The 22,268-nt window shown below is 39.0% G+C and overlaps 2 protein-coding genes across 5 annotated transcripts in view; both read left to right on the top strand.

The window, feature by feature from the left end:
* LOC133521813 (cilia- and flagella-associated protein 52) overlaps positions 1–22,268 on the top strand; it is a 355,058-nt gene that overhangs the window by 165,716 nt on the left and 167,074 nt on the right. The gene's annotated exons all lie outside the window — the stretch shown is intronic.
* Positions 1–22,268, top strand: part of LOC133521815 (solute carrier family 23 member 2) — a 55,969-nt gene that overhangs the window by 28,544 nt on the left and 5,157 nt on the right. For all 4 annotated transcript variants that reach the window (XM_061856890.1, XM_061856889.1, XM_061856891.1 and 1 more), the window contains 4 exons: positions 13,983–14,103; positions 18,260–18,401; positions 20,128–20,241; positions 21,752–21,891. In XM_061856890.1, coding sequence (XP_061712874.1) covers positions 13,983–14,103; positions 18,260–18,401; positions 20,128–20,241; positions 21,752–21,891 — 517 coding nt within the window. The remainder of the gene's footprint in view (positions 1–13,982; positions 14,104–18,259; positions 18,402–20,127; positions 20,242–21,751; positions 21,892–22,268) is intronic.

Here is a 22,268-nt window from a genome sequence, read left to right as displayed (position 1 = left end):
TGCGCTATACTTTTGTATACCAATGGTTGGAAGAGGCCTTTAAAACTCTTCATGACATTTGACAGTGTGGGAATGTCATAATTAATGTCAAAGGACCGCGCAGCATAGGAAAAAAGTGGTTTTAAATTTTAGTATGATGTAGATTTAAGTCTCCTGATAATTTTTTTATAAGGGTACAATATCTCAGAAATACGCGTGTAAGCGGGGTCCTTTCTATGAAAAAATGACACAGCCTCATTTTGTTCAAAGTTGCTGCAAAGTTAGTTTAGACGGGCTCTAATCGTGTCTCCGGAGTCTGTCCCAGTTCTGTTCTCGAGGCATTATCTCGAAGCTGACGACTGAAGTTTGCCACACACGGGCCAATTCGAACTGACATCAGAATAACATCTGAATAATTATTATGTTATCGTGCTTTTCGCTCGCACTAATACATGAACGGGCAAGCGAAATATACGATGATATCATTTCCATGTCATTTTGATGTCAGTGTACGTTAGAGAAACACAATGTTTACGCGTAAATGGGTACACGGGGGAAGTCGAGCAGATACCCGATACATGGGTAGCTAGCAAATAGCTAGGGTTGCCATAATTTTTCGGAACGGATACGGGACAATGGGGTAATAATGGCGTTACGGAAGGGGGCGGGGGGTGCAAACTCATATTCCCATAGCTTTAACTGACGTAGGTACAGAAAAAATGTGGATAAACAGAGATGCCTGTGACCATTTATATACGTATTCTAATTTCTACAGCGGTATTGATATACGGGACAAAAACAGGACGGCAACCCTAGAACATGAGCGTCTCCTGTAACATGAGCGTCTCCTGTAACATGAGCATTTGAGCAAATAATCAAAACAACCGGCCAAGTGCGAGTCGGACTCGCGCACGAAGGGTTATATATTAGGGTTAGGTATATTTATTTTATTCTGTTTTTAGTATTTGTTGTTATAGCGGCAAAGAAATACATCATCTGTGAAAATTTCAACTGTCTAGTTATCACGGTTCATCGGTCCCGTTTGACCCTTTGGGTACGGAACCCTAAAAAATGTACGAGTAGGTATATTATCTATCGTTATCTGAGTAGCCTTCTTGAGCTTACTGTGCCGCTTAGTCAAGTTTTATACCTAAGTATAAATAAATAAAATAATAATAATAAATATTATAGGACATTATTACACAAATTGACTAACCCACAGTAACCTCAATAAGGCTTGTGTTGAGGGTACTTAGACAACGATATATATAATATATAAATATTTATAAATACTTAAATACATAGAAAACACCCATGACTCAGGAACAAATATCCATGCTCATCACACGAATAAATGCCCTTACAAGGATTTGAACCCGGGACCATCAGCTTCGTAGGCAGGGTCACCCACTAGGCCAAACGGGTCGTCAAAGAATGTTCTATATTATTTATATATTTATTCATTCACATAAGGAAATTCTAAATACATTTGGAAGGTGGCCAATTGCGCACTTTAAAAGGTAATTCGGTGAGTCAGGCAAGTTACAACCTTGCAACAGTTAGAATAACTTGGTTCAGCTTCAGCGTGAGTCATATTAGAAATTGCATTCTGGTGACATTGTCCATTTCTAAAAACAAAATTCATGGAAAGAATACAATGTCACCATTTACAACGAATTGAAAAGTATGAAACATGCTTAAGGTACGGTTCGTATTTCGACCACAGCAGTATTGCCGCTGCAGCGCGACATTACTGCCGCAAATGTCAAAATCGATGTTGTTGACCGGATTTTTTACATTTTTTTTTAATACCACGTCGGTGGCAAACAAGCATACGGCCCGCCTGATGGTAAGCAGTCACCGTAGCCTATAGACGCCTGCAACTCTAGAGGTGTTACATGCGCGTTGCCGACCCTTTAAAAACCTGTACACTCCTTTTTTGAAGAACCCCATACTGTATACCCTCGGGGAAAACCTCGGCTTCTTCCACATTCGGATTCCACAGCCGGAGCGTCCGCGGGAGGAAATTCCTCTTAAACCGCACAGTGCGCGACCATTTAGGCTCTAAGGTATGAGGGTGAACACCCTGCCGTCGGCGAGCGGTGCGGTGATAGAAAGTGGCCGTTGGCATCATGTCAAACAATTCTTCAGAGCACGGCCCATTGTACAAGCGGTAGAACACACACAAGGAAGCAAAGTCTCTCCTTAGACTTAATGGTTCAATGCCGCTTGTGAGTTTGGGGTCGTCGACGATTCGTACAGCGCGCCTTTGGACTGAGTCGAAGGGTCCAAGCTGGCATCCAGGTGCTCCTGCCCAAAGGTGACAACAGTACTCCATGTGGGGTCTGATTTGCGATGACATTTGCGGCAGCAATGCAGTTAGCAGTAATGTTACGCTGCAATTGTGCTGCAGTCGACTGCATGCTGCAGAAAACGTCAATAAGTTCTTCTTTTCGTTGTCTTGTTTCTACCACTCTGTCACGCTTGTGTATGTCTTATTAAAGTATATGCGAAGAACCGTGAGCTAGTTGTCTATACGTACCTAATATGTATGCATGTGTACGTGAAGTTAGTCGCAATCTGTCATTCGCGTTGATTGTCGTATGTAAATACGCCTGCGCTTTAATGTTAATAAATCGTTGCAAATAAAAAAAATATCATAATCATATATATAATCGTTGTTAATAAGTCGTTCAAAAGTAGTGTTTTTTATATGCCCTAATAGAGTGCAATAGTATGTATTTATGGCTGTAGATTATATTTTACATGAGAAAAATTAAAAAGAAAATTTCATCTCATAGAATAAGCTACACTCCGTCACATTTTTTCGGGACAAAAACAAGACAACGGAAATAATTTTGATAACAAAATTGAGATAAAAATCACCTTCGCGGGTAAGTTAATCATGCCGCGTTTTATTAGACGTAAACTAGGTGTAAGTGTGGGTTGCAGGACTTGCAGGTAATTGAAGCTTGATTCCAAGAAATTCACCTCGGAACTTAAACGTGAAACCTGTTAGCCTGTTACATGAATATCGCCTCGTGTAATCAGTGCCGGATTAAGATATTTTGATGCCCTAAGCATTTCTAGAGCGTGGTGCCCCCTCAACAAGATTACATGGAATTTTCTTGATGAATTAAGTGACGTTTATTGCCGCATTACTGCTGAGAATAGAATTTTTAATCCGTCACATCATTTTATCACGGAAATTGACAATGCTGCAGCAGCAGTACTGTTGCAATAGTAGTTAATGCTCCTGCAGTCGCGATATTCTTATGTATCACCTTAATATGTACCTATGAAGGCAATAAAGGACTGAATACTGAATACGAACATTACGAACCTTTATGCAATGCTGGCTTGATTACAAAGCTGGCCTAAACGAAATGACCGAAATTACCTATATCTATCACCGTGTGCTTTACTATGCGATTAAAACCTGCTTTGGTTCACAAGGTACCTACTCGGAACATGACTTATACACCTGCCTAAGAGTAACTCGAAAGCTTTGAACAGTGTATTTTGATTATAATTAGAGCAGACTTTGGAATAAAAAATGGTCAAGTGTAAGCAAATTCAAAGACCGTGCTTCGTAAAAGGGCGGAGGTAGAGCCAACCAATGTCCAAATGTAAGCGAAGACGTGTAGGCCATGCTCCGCACAGGGTTTTGCAACCTCTAGAGCTTTCCTGTTAAGCTCATTCATATGAGGATGAGCTCTGACAAGAACCAATGGGCACAAGAGTCTTAAATAGCAAATTATTGATTAAGAAAACGGGACTTAATCGCGTAAGATTTCAAATTACCTCTGACCCGACTTTTCTAGGACGTCGTTATCCCTATAGTCTCGGAGAAGACTGAGTAAAGTCGACATCATCATCTTGACGTTGAAGGTAAGTTTAGATCTTAACTGAACGCGATTAATTCCCGTTTTCTTAAATAATAATGTGTCACAAATAATGTATCAAATTAGATTTTTTCGAAAAATTAATTCCCATTGAGCTGGAATTTGTTTGAATACCTTCTTTTGGTCCTATAAATGCGTGTAATCCGAGTTTGATCCATCCTCCATCCCAAGAGGTGTGCATATTTTTTTCTTCTTTTTTAGTTTTTTGCTTGTAGATCGAAAACGGTACGTCCGACGGGAAGTTAGTTCTAAGTTCTAATCATGATCCGAAAGTTACCTGAATGTATATTCATAGTCAAAATTATTAAAAAATGGCCGCCGTTTTTAATTTCCTTATTTTTGGTAAAATCATGTTAATAATCTGAAAACGCCTTCTGCAGTGTCATCAGTGTCTGATCCACCAAACCTATGGTAGTGCCATTGTAATTAATGGTAGGTTCCTTCTATATGAAGTGGTTTGGCAATCCAAGGAAAAAACAATCTCCTAAGGATCTCTTAGCAATAACAACAAGTTGTTCTTGAACACATTTTTGAGATCAAAATGTACGCACACCTCCTGGGATGGAGCAAACTCGGATTACACGCATTTAGGACCAAATGAAAGTATTAAAACGATTTCCAGCTTGCTGGGAATTAATTCCTCAAAACGCTATTTTTTATCTAATTTGATTGGCCTAAGTCGTGAAAGTTTAAATCAGTGTTTTTAAAGGCAAAGTCTAAGGTTTAGCTTTTCATGAGGTTGACGCGGAGCTTTCGATTGGCGCGTGCGAATGAGGCCAAAGGTCGAGCTGGAAGAATTGACCAATGGCGAGGTGGGAATGGCTGGACATCCGGAGCTTTATCATACAATACAACCAGTAGTGTGAGCAAAGCGGAAGGCCCAGCTGCGAGAGAGGAAAGCTTGGATTTGGACCCATGGGCAAGTGAAAATAAGACAGAAGATCGACTTTTGCATAAAGTAGAAGGCCTACTAGCCTAGCGCCGCATAAGACCTAACGCCAAACTGTAAAAGAGTGGCTTCAAAACGAACATATCACGGTTCTCCTTCTACTCGGCGTTTGGCTTAACTCGAAAGCACGAATTAGGATGCTTTTGGTTTTCGGAATTCGCGGGGCCCTTTATTTTGACAATTAGGTCGTAGGATCGCGGCTCTGCAGCAACTCGGCCTAGCTGACAAATCTGGCGTGCAAGAGAGCAGAGTTCGCTACAATATCGGTAATCTACGTCGAAAAAATCGGCTGGGCATGGTAAGATTTTTTGGCCATGAGCTTTGGGGGTCAAAGCAAGGGCCTACGTTGGAGACGTGCTTACGTGTCCTCGCTCTCTTACTATTACGACCCTTCGTTATTAGATGGGTACTTACACACGTATCATAAAGTTTTGTATACATACTCCACTACACTGCGACTACGATACTAATGCAGCCTGCACGTTTTTTTTTCCTCCGATTTTGGTGCCCCCCCTAGACGTGGTGCCCTAAGCAAGTGCTTATTTTGCTTAAGGGTTAATCCGGCACTGCGTGTAATACATAACACTTTATCCTAACTAGGTATACTTACTTTGGTTCGGAAATAATACCTACTGTATTTTTTCATGTCCTATACGACGATAAACTTCCAACTCAAAAAGTTTTAAACAATATTTTTATAACCATCACTCACACTATTAAGAAGCTTTTGGTTTAATCACTTTTCATTAGGTATATGAAATGTTTTCAATTTGGTTAAAAATATATTGCCATCACAATAGTTGAAATAATTGCCATGCCTACCTGTAACTAAACTATACCTACCTAATATCAAATTTCTCATAATTTCACACATGCCGGTGCTTTATACGCTGGACCTTCAAGATCATGAGGTCAACGGGAGACAGTTCTTCCCCAATATCCTATCCTTTATTTATAATATTTATATAATATTTCATACGACGAGCTTTATGATGGATAAGGTTATTGAACTAGAGGAAGCGTACGCAACAAGATTATATAATTTTCATACAGGTGAATTAATGACCGAAATCTGATATTAATTTAGCGTCGGCATTTTCCCGTCTCACTTATTTTGGTTAATAAACGTGACACCGTTGAGATGTGGATACACAGACGCATGTTTAAGATATTTTGGCGACACAAAGTTAGCCATTAAACAGTACTAAAAATAATGAAAGAGAAATAAGAATTAGTACTTACAATAATGAAAAGAAAAACCGCTTACTTTGGACATGTATACAGACATGACAAATATAATACTGTTAAAGGGATAATAGAGGGAAAAATCTAAGGAAAAAGGGGAAGAGGGAAAAGAAAAACAACATGGATGGATAACCTTAGGAGTTGGACGCTGCTGGAGCTGGAGCTGCCACGCTAGAAAATGTTCCAAAGGCAGCAAGTAGAAAATATTTCGGCCACTGTGTGTTCTGGAAAAGGCTTTTAAACACAATTAAAACACATACTTAAAATACAATTTATACACATTAATTAAAATGTTAAAGATTTATCTCCTTGGAAAGCTTGGAAAGTTTGCAAAACTTCGATTCGTACGGCAGGCAGAGATTGAAATCAATCCAAATAACTCGTAGAACCGTGGGGTGGGACGGAGCAATTATGAGCTTTTAATTAATGAGTGCGAGCTAGATGTCTGGGGAGACTGGTGGCCGCCGCGCCGAGTATCAAATGTCACTTGAGTTAAAACGACGCAGCTGGATTACGTAATTGGAAATATTCGGATCCCTTTGTTTGGCATAATTATTGAAAGTCATAACGTAATGATAGTCATATTATCATTAGTCATAACTCTGAAACCGTTAACTTTTCAGGAATTTCCTTAGGTTATCCTATAGATAGGTTAGGTTAGGTGTGTTTTATGGAAATCCTAAAAAGTTACGCGTTTCTGAGAAAAAACCAAATTATGGCTAACGAAAATGGGAACAAACAATACATAATGACTTAAAACTTTATGGGAAACAATAGACACCCGATATATTTTTTACAAGTTTTTTATTTAACTTGCAATGTATTTTTGTACGGGTCAAATCTTGCAAGTTAAATTTGATCTACTTCCCGGTTTCCGATGAAGCTGAAATTTTGCATACAATATATAAGTCGGGTGACAATGCAATATTATGGTACCATCTAGCTGATCTGATGATGGAGGCTGGAGGTGGCCATAGGAACTCTGTGATAAAACAACGCAACCTATTAATTGTGTTTGGGGTTTTTAGAATTTTCTCGATGAGGATTAGTTGTCTTGTGGAAAGAAAAGTACAATCAGCGATAATGGCTTGTATCAAAAATGGAGTTTTTGCTAAAAACTTTTAACAGAAATAAAACCGAGACATGGTAACAAAAACATGATATGGAATGTAAAATTTCTGAAATAAATAAATTGAGTTGAAAACTCTTGCGGACGTTTTTACTGGAGTTATGACATCTATAAATCTGTCATTTAAATTTTTTTTTGAATGAACAACTTTAATGGCCGTGATCCGTGACGTCCTTTCTACCCGTCACGAATCAACTGATACATATATGAAACACCAAAATCAGCTTTTTTTGGGGACACAAACATATATTACATATAGTCTTAATAGTTTGTGTAGTCTGATTAAAATAATTAATTAATTTAGGTCCATATGCGGATATCCACCAGAAAAGGGGCCTTATGCACATGAAGCATAAGGACCCTTTAGGCATGGATTCCCACATATTTTCACCGCCTGTTTGAAGTCGTTTAAAGCGGGCAGGTATCTATTATTTTTCCGCTCCTGTCGTACAAAACTGATGAAATATCGCCTTGTCCTCCAGTTGACGACAGTTATTATCTTCTAAAACCAGTTCTTTCTGGCGTAAATAACCTCCTTCGCCGCAGTCGGATAAGATGGATCGGGAAATTACAGAACGCCAAATAAACGAGGCAATCGGTCAAGCAATTGTAGACCTTCTATGTTTGACTTAAGGACTATGAGAGGTGTATAACAGTCGTGTTTTGTTAAAAGACATCGGACGGTCATCCGTCATAACGCTTTTCCGAAACAAAATAACGTAAGTCACGCAATTTTCTTGTTAAATGTCGTCTTTTGTCAAAGAACATCAATCATACATGAAAGCGGTCAGAGGAAATACTTCAGATGGTGTGATGGTCAACTTTTGCAATATTGTGGTATTTGATTTATTGGAATTTGAACTTTATTTGCTTGGGGCAAGGGTGTTGTTATTGAGGGACGATAATGAGATTTAATAACAAGATTGAAGTGCAAGCCTATTCTCAGATTTGAAAAATATTGGTAAACATCTCCATCGCGCTGAACTTAGGGCTTGCAATCCGAGATTCCGGAATTTCGAAATTCCGGAATCTAGGAGCAATTATCCTATATTACAATTCCGGAATTGAGACCACTGAATATCGAAAATTCCGGAATTGGATTTAAGTTATTTAATTAGATTTTATTACGATTACTACTGAAAGTCGTTAACAGAGTGTAGTCTCTGCTAGTGTTATTACTATTAGCCGTCGCTGACTAAAGTCTGAAGTATAACAGCATGCATTAACATGCCGCATTAACCATCGATTTTTTTACTTTTGATACTTGCTAGACTTCGTTTTTTTAGCATTAGAATGAATGTTATCGATATTGACATGTCTTTTTATTGAATAACGCGTTTGGAAAATAAGTCAATATGTAAAAATTGGATATTATATTTACAATTCAGAAAGAAGTTTCGTTAATGAAAGATTTCGGATCTGTAGCAGCACATATTATATTCTGAATTAGGCACTAGGTAGTAATGAAAAAACCAAACTTTGAAAAGCGTAACGTTTAAGTATGTTTTGCATAAACAGAGCCACTACCTACTAGGCTACGCAGCCGTTATATTTAGACAGTATATAAAATTAGACATCAAAGGTTTGCTAGCATTCGTAGTTTCCCCAAATAAATATGCCGCATCATTGAAGTGAATAAAAGTGACCTTAGTAATAAAGTGCTAAAATAAGAGGTGCAAAGACGGCACTACTCAATTTATTGATATTTCTCGATTAATAATACTTCAAATTAATTTCCATTGAAACAATACTGTCTTTGATAAACGTAATGTATCAGAATTAAAATTTTTGTGTTGTTTTTTATTAAAAAATCCAATAAAAATATGGTGAACCCCAATTCCGGAACCAGTTCCGGAATTCCGGAATGGGTACCCAATATTGAAAATCAGTTCCGGAATTGGAAACCGTCCGATATTGCATGTCCTGGGCTGATCCCCCATCAGCTCCGTAAATTATTGCAGGTGACTGAATAAACAATACCCTGTATATCCAGCAAAGGCACTAAGGGGTTTCCCGCGGTTTTCATCGATTTTTGACTAGTTTTGAGTCGTTACTCCTTCATTTCCATTTTAGATAGAATTATAAGACAAACAGCTATCGATTCTTCAATCTTTTATCTCTATTTCGGTCTGCCGGATTTTGAAAGAAATGAACACTTATTTTTACAGCCTTATATATTGCTTACAGCCGTTGCTGTTAATATGATAAGCTACAAAAAACATTAGAAAACTAAAGGACCCTACCTTAAAGGAGGAGGCGTTGGGGACCCCCTTAAGAACCAATAGCTGAAGTCATTCTTAACAAACACGTCCCTCGCAATGCATCCTGGCTAGGGATTGCAAACCGGATTGATTTTCAATCCGGCCGGATCCGGCCGGACCGGATCCGGTTTGGTATAGGGATATGAAAGTTAATTAAATGACATATTTTTCTGGTTTTTTGCGTAATACGTATGCCTAAATCTATAATTTGAAGTTAATAAATAACATCTTAACAATAAAATAACCCTTCGTAGTAAAAAGTGTGACATTGTCAATATCACTTAAAAACCTAAATATGAAATTGGCCATTTATTATATATAACTATTCACAAGTGCTCAAATTTTCGTTTACAATTATAAATTTGATTAGTTTCCAAAGCCCGGTAATGGGATGTGGGGTGGGAATTGGAACTCCTTGAAAAGACAAGTTTTCGTAACTGTTCCTTGATTGAATTCTTTGTAACGTTGACATCCATTCTAGTAAGAAAATAAGATATTTTACTATTAACCAAAATGATATTAAATTTTCCCTCATTTTTTGCCCAAGAAAGTAGTAGACTGTATGATTTAAAAAATTTAACTTTTTTTAATTTACAGAAAATTATATTGGTCAAATTATAGGGAATGGAACATGACACGACGACCTCATGCCAAAAATAATAGAGTGTAGGATTGAAATCCATCGCGGAAAGGGACTCCCTGAGAAAAGTTACATGGATCAAATAAAGAATTGGCTAGACGTAGAGTAGCATGTACCATGAACGAAATTGCATAAGATTGGATGAAATTGTAAATACAAAAGATTCTCTCTCAAATTTGAATAGAAAATAAACAATTTTATCATATATATATATAAAATCGAAGTAAACTAAAGATTATCAATGTTATCATTATACATTCATTTTCAATACAAACTTACAATCATATATTCATTCACACATGTAACACATATTGATTAGCCCAACTCTAGTCGGTTGAGTACCGCCGACTTAATCCTGCTCATTTGTTTACTTTTAATCTCCTATCACAACATTATGACACTCTTTTCTTCTCTTTAGCATAAATTACAAATGACTTCCATGGCATCTCCATCGTTTAATTTTTCCTTCTATTACAGTATTTATGAAATCGTCGTATCTTGCCACCAACATGAAAGGCAACTTCTGTTCCCAGTCATCGTCATAATAAATATATTTTTATTTAACTAAATTTAAACTTTTTCATTCGTTTTATGCTCTGTTCAACTTCATACCTCTCATCCGTCGCCTTTTCCTCATCTAAACCGCACAGTGCATGCTGTATTTAGGCGTTTTTTTTATTTGACCGGATCCGGTCCGGATCCGGTGATTTTTACCGGATCCGGTAGCTCCTGAAAAGTGCCGGATCCGGCCGGATTACCGGATCCGCCGGACCGGATTGCAATCCCTAATCCTGGCAATGCATGCATGCATATGGTGGAAGCGCAGCCTAAAGCTAGAAAAAATAGGTACCAACTAGAACGGCGCAAAAAACCTTGCCTCGTAAGAAAATTCATTCTGTAAACTTTTCATTACATAAATTGAAGTTACAACGCACCTCCAGGCCAATTCGAACAACTGATGTCATTCAGTTATCGTGCATTTCGATGGTACTTGTCCGTACCGTACATGTATTGGCGCGGATGAGACGCACGATAGCTAGATATCATTTTGATGTAAGTGTACGTTCGAATTGGCCTTGTAGTTTCGTTGTAAACTAAAAATCCCATTACCCAAATTCCCCGGGGCCAATATGCTGATTGGAGGCAGTTCACGAAGCAACCTTCGGCAAACCAGTCATTTATGACCTCCGATATACTTACGTAACTATCTCAAATGTATCTGAAGGGCCATGGTGCTCCTAAATATCAGCACATGCACTTGCATTTTAACGTCTAGCCGACTACGGCCTAATATCTAGATGTTACGCCGCAGACTGGACGCACGCGGAGGACACAGGGGAGCGTGATCCTTTCATAATGTGTTGTTCCATTAGAGATTAAGAGAGGGGTTTTGAGACGAATACAAAGGGTTCTCCGTTATGTACAGGATTTTGTAGTTTGCAGTGAACAATTTTATAAAAAATCCCTTGTAATGAGAAAATATCATCGCCGAAAATACAGAGCCAATTTCGATGATTCAATGAGTTGTCTATTGAATTAAATTGACCACTTTTCTTCTTCCTTTCCTCTCGACTATTCGAAAAAAGATAGTTACAGATTTTTTGTATAAATATTTTGTAAATCAAGTCCTCAAAAGTATCTGTAATGAATGAACACATTTCCAAATAGAGACACACTCTCGTATTAAAGTATCTGCCATTGTGTATTGTGTAATTCTTATCTCTTTTGTTAAATAGATGATGACGGATTCTGTGGGCGCGTAGTCATATACAGCCCAATTCGAGTTTCAGTTATTAAATCTCATTTCAATAGAATAGTGATTTGATACTGATCTGTCAGTGTCAAAAGTGACGTTTTTAGATTCAAGTGGCATTTCTGGTTGTTGGCCTGCCTGATGGTAAGAAGTCTCCGTGGCCTATGTACGCCTGCAACTCTAGAGGAGTTACGCGGGCGCTGCCAACCCTAACACTCCGCACCCTCGTTGAGCTCTGGCAACCTTACTCACTGGCAGGAACACAACACTATGAGTAGTTATTTGGCTGCGGTTTTCTGTAAGGTTGAGGTACTTCCCCAGTTGGGCTCTGCTCTAGATCTGGAATGACATCCGCTGTGCTGTGTCCTACTAAATGTGCCTATGTTTGACATAATGCGCAATTCAGCAGGTCCTCTGAAGGAGATTGGAACCATTTCGTATTGGAATGATGTCAGATCCATGTATCAATTGTTGGAATTGGCCTGGTTTGGTTTTACGCCTATTTCTACGCTGACTACTTCTATGCACCTAGTACGAAAAAATATGACGTTACAGTTATTGCAGGCGTATGGTTTGCTGCGGAATTCTCGGTCTACTTCACATCAAGGTCAGTCATAGAAGCATTCTCATTCGACGCCTTGTCGACGCCTTTCTTTGGCAGCCGAGTTTCATTAATCACTTTTACAAAATATACAGTATGTACAGAATTCTCACTGTTTTACAACGAAGTCACACGTAAAAGGAAGGTCACGACGTCCTTAAGAGGAATAGCTTTTCGAATCTTGACGAAATAACGGTATTTGACAACGTTTTCCACTAACTAAATCTTAACAGATGTAGATGTATGCAGGTTTCCTCACGATGTTTTCCTTCACCGAAAAGCTAGTGGTAAATATCAAATGATATTTCGTACATAAGTTCCGAAAAACTAATTGGTACGGGCCACAAAAACCTGCATACATCTGCGAAGAAATTCAAAGGTGTATGTGAAGTCCCCAATCCGCATTGGGCTAGCGTGGGGACTATAGCCCGAGCCCTCTCGCGCATGAGAGGAGGCCTGTGCCCAGCAGTGGGACGTATATAGGCTGAATTATTATTATTATTATCTCCTTTATTTATCTTTTTCTCTCAGATTAGGCTTTTTACAATATGTATATAAAAGTAAAATATAAAAACACTTACAAAACAATACAAAAGATATAAACACATTATAAAAAACCTAACCTAGGGTGCCGCCAGCAGCGGGGCAGGGCCCAAGCTGCCGGTGGTCAGGGCCGCAGAGAGAGGAACCGACGTACTATACGCGTCGTGTCCAAGATCACCGCCTTCTGCATCTGACCCTTGATCCAACCACCTAGCGAGAGTCTCTCAAGGTGTTGTTCGAGACTCTTCGCTATGAGACCGTTCGCTGAAACGACTATCGGGACAATGATCGTCGAATCAACATCCCACATGGCGGTTATCTCGTGAGCCAAGTCTAGGTACTTACTGGATTTGTTATTGATTATTATTATTAAATCTTAACAAATCACTTTGATTTTGATGTCGATCGCTTCAGCATAATATTTCTAGGTTACGCTTTTTTTAAAAAAAATATTGTATTGCAAATTTTGAACTAAAGGAAAACCTATAAACCTAGTTTTTCATTGTGTCAATAACATATATTATTAACATATATGGTAGAGAATGCCTTAAGGCATTAAGTCCGCCATTTGTACTTATTTTTATTGTGCAATAAAGTTTAACATACTAAAAATTCTGAAAAATTTAGTGTTATTCACATTTAAATTCAAACCTTCAAGAAAAGAGCGTACTCCCATCTTAAAGGCAGGCAACGCACTTACAACCCCTTTGGTGTTGCAGGTGTCCATGGGCGGCGGTAATCGCTTACCATGAGGTGATCCGTCTGCATGTTTGCCTCCTGTGTCGTAAAAAAAAGTTTGGCATGCCAATTTTGTCAGTACAAAAATACGACATATATACGTGTAGGCAAGTGGTCGAACTTCCATACAAATGTTGAATTTTACGCCTTTTTCTACTGACAAATTGGTTTAATTCTGACTCATATTTGACTTTGAATGTGTGAAGCGACCAGTAGTCTAAAAGTTGTTGTTGTTTCAGGACGTTCACTTTGCTGACGGTATTTTCGCAATGTATGGGGGGCGTGAGCGTCCCCACGCTGTCCTGGAAACGGTCTACCGGATGCTCAGTCCAGTGGTTCCCGCTCTTCAAGCTGTTCCCGGTGAGTATATTGAATAATATAATATACGTGAGGACCGGTTTGGCCTAGTGGGTAGTGACCCTGCCTACGAAGCTGATGGTCCCGGGTTCAAATCCTGGTAAGGGCATGTATTTGTGTTATGAGCGTGGATATTTGTACCTGAGTCATGGGTGTTTTCTATGTATTTAAGTATTTATAAATATTTATATATTATAAATATTGTTGTCTAAGTACCCTCAACACAAGCCTTATTGAGCTTACTGTGGGACTGACTAAGTTACACAATTTGTGTAATAATGTTCTATAATATTTATTCCGGCTATATACTTCCTATTGCTGTGCACAGGCCTCCTCTCATGCGCGAAAGGGCTTGGGCTATTTCCCACGCTGGCCCTATGTGGATACACATTCACTCTTAAGTACGTTTCTCACCAAATGGGCGAAGTCTGAGCGCATTTTCAATGTGCTTATACATTATGTATGGCACACGCGATGGAGTCCGTTCGGAGCCGTTTGTGTCCGCGAGGAGCGGATCGTCTTGCAGCCGTACTGAAATGCACTCCAACGCGGCCCGACTCCGCCTGTTCAGTGGGAGTCGTACTTTATTATGATTTACTCACAGATGTATGACGGCTTCCTCACGATGTTTGTTTTAACCGAAAAGCCAGTGGTAAATATGTATTCCGTACAACAAACCTTCAAGTTCCTTTCCGCCTCCGTCCAACATCATCATCAGGCCATCTTATGGGAGGTTTTCTTATGCCAAGACGATAGCAAACAAGACCAACTCCTGAATGTTAAATAGTTCCGACTTCATTTTTTATTCGAGCGGTTACCCCTAATTATCGGATTGAAAGCCACATTATATTACAAATCCTTTAATTTTTTTTTTTTTTTTTTTAAGAACTAAATTGTTTTTTATTAAAGAGTGTCAATCCTTTAATTAGATACGCATTAGTGTTTTCGGAACCGGTATTCTTTTTGAGAACCGGGAATTTCGGTACTTTTGTATTACGGAACCGGGATTTCCCGGTTTTTTCGGTATTTTCGGTTCTTGCTAGTTTTTGTCATAGAAAACAAGGGTTATGCTTCAAAAGTAAACTAAAATTCTGTATTCAAGTAACTTTAATTCGAAATTTTTTCTTCTATTTTCTGTTCTCATACCTAGTAGTAGGTAATTATATATAAATCAGACTATAATTAATCATAGTGTTATGTTATTGTTAGGTACTAAAGTAAGTATTTACTGTCAATTAAAGGGTAAAAATAAGGCAGTCATCTTAGATTCCTTAACATTTAGAATTATCTTAAACATTTTTAAAGAAAACAAAATTAAACTATTTTCTATTCTCATACCTAGTAGTAAGTAATTATATATAAATCAGACTATTGTCAATCACAGTGTTATTCTTAGGATCTTAAGTATTTACTGTCAATAAAATGGTCAAAATTAGGTAGTCATTTTAAATTCCTTAAACATTTAGAATTATCTTAAACATTTTTCAAAAGCAACAAAATTAAACTATTTTCTATTCTCATACCTAGTAGTAAGTTATTACTTATTATATATAAATCAGACTATAATCAATCACAGTGTTTTTGTTAGGTTCTTAAGTAAGTGTTAACTGTCAATAAAATGGTAAAAATTAGCCAGTCACCTGAGATTCCTTAAATATTTATAAATATCTTAAACATTTTTCAAAGAAAACAAAATTAAACTTTTTTACCAAAAAATATTTAAAAATAATATCTCTTTCCGAGTACCTACCTATTCATAAAATATGGCGTAACCAAAGTTTAGCTTTTTAAGAGCTTTTAGCTCTCTCTTCTCTATAATAGGACCTTAAAAACAACAGTGCATCTAGACTTTTGTCACTCAAACGAGATCTTATTTTGTTGCATAACAAACCTGCCGAAGAGAAAACTCTTTCTGGCTCAACACTGGTTGGCGGAATCGTTAATAGATGGTCATATGCCTGAGACAAGTAACGCCCACGATCTCCTCCATTCTCAAAGAGAGCCATTTCAATCCTAACATTCGTAAAGAGATCTTCATGAGCAGAAGATCTAACGCGTTTTTCACTAACAGCCTTTGCAAGCTCAGCATTTAACTCATCGCCTTTTGTCAAAGCAATGTTTTGAACTTCAAGCACATCAGAGTCAAATTCACGTTCATTCGCCTATTCACCTTGTGAGGTTTGTAGGGGTTCAGCTTGAGATACCGGAGTTGTTTGCAATCCGAAAACTGAGTGAGTGAACGAAAGATTGCGGCGCGCGAGCGGGGCATGCGCGGCAGGCGCGGGGAAGCTTGACTTACTATATACTTACTTTCCTTCCTAGCAACAGCGAGCGAGTGTAGGTAGTTATTGGTAATATCGAGCGCACCATTAATTTCGCGCGTTATTTATTTTAACGCTGAATTATTCACGTTAGTTTTGAATGTTTGAATAGTAGAAAGTGTGGAAAATTAAAGTAAGAGTAAATAAGTAAATAGTAGTGTGAATCGCTTAATAAAAATAAAATTCCCGAAAGTACCGAAAGAACCGGGAATCAAATTTGGTTTCCCGGTTCCATTTTACTGACAAAAGAACCGGGAATTCCCGGTACTTTCGAGACCGGGATTTCCCGGTTCTGAACCCTAATACGCATACATTAATTTTCACATGCCTAACGGCCGAACGTAGCTCCTACTCGTCAGTTTCTTTATTCCCATGTGCCATATGATCTTGTGAATAAATGATTATTCAATTAAATTGCACTAGCACCAGGCTGCATGTGACAAACGAATAAGAATTAAAATATCACTTTACGAGGATTTGAAGCGGTTCCGTGGCTAAAGCACCTAACTACGTAACTACTAAGATATCGCTTACCATATCGCAAACCATCGAAATGTGATCTCCAACTTTGCGTATTTCGGAACTCGAAAGGTTACTTAATAGCGAAACTATGAGGAATGAGGCTTCCAAACTGAGCTCCTGAATTCGAACCCCGGCTCTTACCGATTATTTAATCGGCATTAATGTACATACGAAATAGATACTTATAAATATTTTTTTACTAGTAGTTTCTCTGTGAGGAGACCAGACTAATATCAATGGGAGCTAGTTTTCCCGTTTGGTTTTAAGCGCTGATGTCGTTTTTGTCATAGTTTTCACTTCATTTCAGTTAGTTACTAGTTAGTAATTCTAATACCTGATTAGAATTAAGTTTCCAGGCTTCTTTAAGCCAAATGCCAAGCCAAAATGATGTTACAGACTCGTTCAAGCGTATACTGGTTATACTAAAACCTAGTTCTCGGTGTGTGATGGGAATGTTCAACGTGGAATCCTAGTCGCGGCTCGCTGAGCACGTTCGTTGTTAGTGGATAAGTCCATTATTGTATGTAAGATGAAACAGCAAAGCTAGGCAGCTTTGTGACGTTTGTATTCGGTTATAAGTTTAGAATTCATGCCTAGTAAATAATATAGTAAATGTGAAAGTAACGTCTCTCTGTTATCTTTTCACGCAGTTAAGCATAAACCGCTGAACTAATTTAGATCTAATTTAGTGTCATGGTGGAGTCCTAGGTAAGGATACCTATAAGATAGTTTCTACGAGTACACAGACGATGTCGCCGGTAGCGGTAGAAGCTAGTGTTTTAATAAAGAGTATCTAACTAAGTCTTATTTTGAACTACACGCTATTTAATCAGCTTTAACTCAGAAATAGCGGGTTAAACTGCAGCAAGCAGTAATTAAAAGCCGTGTTTCCATGTCGGCCGCGGGCTAACTCCGTCATTAGCTCGGTTCGGATAGATCAGCTGCGATGTATGTGAGCCGGGTAGCTTTAGCTTATATCATGCTCCATTGCTGTGTAGAAACATTTGTGATTATGACTGCCTTTATAATCTCAGTAACCTCATACACAATCAGAAGTTAAATGCCCCAGATAATTATTCTGTATTGCTGAAAAGAATAAAAGTATGCATAATAAGTAAAAGTGTAGGCCTATTCTGTCTTTATCAATTTCAGTCAAGGCTGGACATACTGCTATCTACCTCTATATGACGCTTGCATATTCGATCGACATAGAGGCAAATCAATTTTTGATTTTGGATTTTCGCGTCTTGTCGTTGTCTTCTGTAAATTACCGCCGGTAACAGTGTTATTCATATACTCTTTACACGTGTTGGCAGGTTCTCCTGACGATAGCCATCATGTGGTTCGTGTGTCTGATCTTGACGCTGACGAACGCTCTGCCGGTGGGTCACCCGGCGCGAACGGATCTCAAGCTGGTCATCATTGAGGACGCGCCCTGGTTCCGAGTACCTTACCCAGGTAAACTTCTCAAACCTTCTCCTCCCATTGGAGGCCTAGCTTGGTGAAAGTAGAAGCTTGGGGGCCTAGCCTCGATGACAATTGACAATAGTATATCGAAAAACGCCAAACGAAAAGAAAGATCAGAATGACAGATGCTACGAAAAGGGACAAACAAAGCAACGTTGTGTGGGGAAATGAACTGAAGCAGCAACTTTTTTTTTTTATGGTAGAAGAGGCAAACGAGCAGACCTGATGGTAAGCGATTACCGCCGCCCATGGACACCTGCAACACCAGAGGGGTTGTAAGTGCGTTGCCGGCCTTTAAGATGGGAGTACGCTCTTTTCTTGAAGGTTTGACTACTCAACATGTCTTCCGCTATACGGTCTGTACGCGAGTCAAGTAACACCATGAGGACCTCCTCACCTCCCACCTCCTCCCACCTGGGATATGTCTCATTTCCTCTACATTACTGACAACATTCTAAAGATAGCCATTTTGTTTGTGTGCCTGGTACTGACACTGACGGACGCCTCACCCGGTGCGCGCGAACCTCAAAGTGGTCATCATTGAGGATGCGCCCTGGTTTAGAGTCCCTTATCCAGGTAAGGTAAACATCCTAGAATTACGGCAGCCCGTTTGTCATATCTAGGTATTGTTTGCATTTAGGTATACTTGCCGCAGCACCAAATGGCGAGTCGAGCACTTTTAGTAATACTACCTGCACTTAGTAATACTACCTGCACTTAGTAACACTACCTACATGACTGTTGTGAGTTCCGTGCAGTGCAAGTGCGGAGGAGATTACGCGGTTCCGATGATTTACTATCTGACTTGCCACTTAGTTTTGCAATAAGTATATATGTAGGTAAGATTATGTAAATAATGTTTACAGTAAATATTAAAATTCAATCTGTTTATTTTCATTTAAGTGTTGAGGTACAGTCCGAACTCAGTTATAATCTCTATATTTGGAGATTATCTTAACTAAGTTTAGCTTTAATTACATAATTATTTTTGTTTTAGGTAGTTGGAGCTTACATGTTATTTAAGTATAATTATATAGATGTGCGTAGTAACTGCAAGGCAGTTCGTATTTTTCCGGCCGCTTTCACCTAACGCTAGGTTGAGCTTTGCTCGTTAATTTGCTCGTTTTGCCGTGAACACGTACGGCTACAGTAATTAAGGTATGTTTACATTTTACCAAATCAAAAACGTCATTAAAGAACTAAGTACGTGGCACTACATACCTTTATACGTTTTTGTTTGAAGAAACGTGACTTTTGACCCAGTCATATCCGGTCTATATCGTATCTACACCTAATATTTGACGTATCTTAAAGTTTCGAATCGGCCCGTAGGGCTTATAAGCATTGGCCGAATCAGACCGTATAAGCAAGTATAAGTAATTAGGTACCTCTTCTTCCTCCTCGCGTTGTCCCGGCATTTTGCCACGGCTCATGGGAGCCTGGGATCCGCTTGACAACTAATCCCAAGATTTGGCGTAGTCACTAGTTTTTACGAAAGCGACTGCCATTTGACCCAGACATTCCAACCCAGAGGGTAAACTAGACCTTTTTGGGATTAATCCGGTTTCCTCACGATGTTTTCCTTCACCGAAAAGCGACTGGTAAATATCAAATGATATTTCGTACATAAGTTCCGAAAAACTCATTGGTACGAGCCGGGATTTGAACCCGCGACCTAAGTAATAGGTACCTAATTGTATAAATCGCTCGTTCTCAGGTCAATGGGGAACACCGACGGTGAGCGTGGCGGGCGTGCTAGGCATGCTGGCCGGCGTGCTAGCATGCACCGTCGAGTCTATCAGCTATTACCCCACCACGGCTAGGATGTGTGGTAAGTTCCTAAAATATTACCGGATCTCTATTTTCAACTCCTACACATACTCTGGTTATAATATTAGCTGAAAATCGTTGAGCATTAGACTTTTTTATTTGCCGCGATATCTATTATCGAGTAGCAGTACTGAGAGTTCCGCTACTCGATGCTAGATGTCGACCGCGTATATATTAAGCATTTTGGTATCAAAACTGATGTATGGAGTGAGCATTTGGAGGGCGTATGATAAATATACGTCACATTTACAACGAAAATAGAAAAATAAACAAGATTTACTATAAATCAAAAAATACACGTGAGGTTATGTTTGTTAGTGAGGGGCAAGTCTTGGAAGTTTTTGACCCGCTTCCCGAATTCCGACTGAGCTGAAATTTTTTTTACATTTGTAAATCGGATGACAATGCAATGTTATGATGACATCGAGCTAATCTGATGATGAAGACAGGAGGTGGCCATGAAAACTTGATATAACAACGCAAACTAATTGGGTTTGGGGATATTAAATTTGTCTCGATAAGTATTTACATGCCTCTGGAAAGAAAAGTACAGTCAGCGATATAAGCTTGTACTTAAAATTAAATGTTTGCCGAAAACTTATTCTACTAGTTCAATTAGGAACTTCTGGTCGAATGCAGGTTTATGAAATTGAGCTTCTACGTTTGCCTGACCAAATTAGTCTGTCCTAAGTTTGACGAATCAAGACTCAAAGATACCTGAGGACTGACTCGTCACACCTAGGAGCGCCGGAGCTTCGTTGTTTGACTATATCATATACATCTCATTATTGGAATTTATCATGACAACAAATGATCCACCACAATCCTTATCACTTTTTCTTCTTTGATAAGCATTGTATAGGGACCGTGCGCGTTGGACGGTCTGCCATCTTGTGGCCTGAATCGGAACCATAAACATGTACATTTACACGTCACGTGTTTTCTTGTGCATAGTAGGTTCTGCCATCTTTTGGGCTACGTCGGAACAATAAACATCACATTTACGCCTCGCGCCAAAAATCTGACTGCTCCTGTGCTGCCTCCTACAGTTATAATAATAATAATAATAATTGTTATGGCAGGTGTCCGGACGTTTGTTATGGCAGGTGTCCGGACGTCTTTGCAATAACCCAGTCTCATTGTCCTCCCAAACTTCAATCCATAGACCGTTATACTGTTCACTTTACTACAATAGTCCCAATGCCTGTTACGACCGGTTCATGGGTGTCTATTGTTGCGCCCGTGAACGGGTTCCAGCAGGCGTTCTACATGACATTAAAGCTCTCCAAGAGGCCTCTACGTGTTGGATCTATATCCCCACGCAAGCCTATCAAAAGACCGGGATTTATAGGCCCGTGAAATCCAAGGAGATACAATAAATAATAATAATAAAGACGTTTATTCAGTAAGTTTAAACATAGGTACATAATAAAAGTACACAATAATGCTCACACAATAAGTTCATGCACGCTTCCTATTGCTTTCGTTTTTGTACATTCGTTTATTTTTAGCGGCACCACCACCTCCACTCCATGCCATCAACCGAGGTCTAGGTACTGAGGGTCTGGGTACAGTACTGGCTGGTCTCTGGGGGTCTGGCAATGGGACCAATACTTTTGGAGAGAACGTGGGCGCTATTGGGGTCACTAAGGTATTTCAATATCAATTGCAATTCACTGGTTGCAATATTTATAGTTCGTGTCATCCAAGATGACGCGCAGATTTGTCAAATCTAACCTTTGATAACATGACATTACGAGTCAAGGCACGCGTCTTCTTGAATGACACGTTGTATTAAATTAAAAATATGGAAACAAAATTTATGCCATAGCCTTACGTCATTTTGGAAAAGAGCTGATACTCTTCAAACTGCTGCATCGATTTCTAACAAACATAGCTAAGAACCACAGCAAGAAAACTCGCTTTCCATCCGTTAGAGAGCTACCATGCTACAGACAGACGGACAGACACACAGACATACAAACAGAAAAATATTGGCGTCAAAAATATAACACCTCAATTTCTGCG

Source organism: Cydia pomonella, chromosome 10 (genome assembly GCF_033807575.1).
Source record: "Cydia pomonella isolate Wapato2018A chromosome 10, ilCydPomo1, whole genome shotgun sequence".
In the NCBI taxonomy this organism is placed as follows: Eukaryota; Metazoa; Arthropoda; class Insecta; order Lepidoptera; family Tortricidae; genus Cydia; species Cydia pomonella.
The sequence above is the reverse complement of the archived record's forward strand: the minus strand, read 5'-3'. Positions and strand labels throughout refer to the sequence as shown.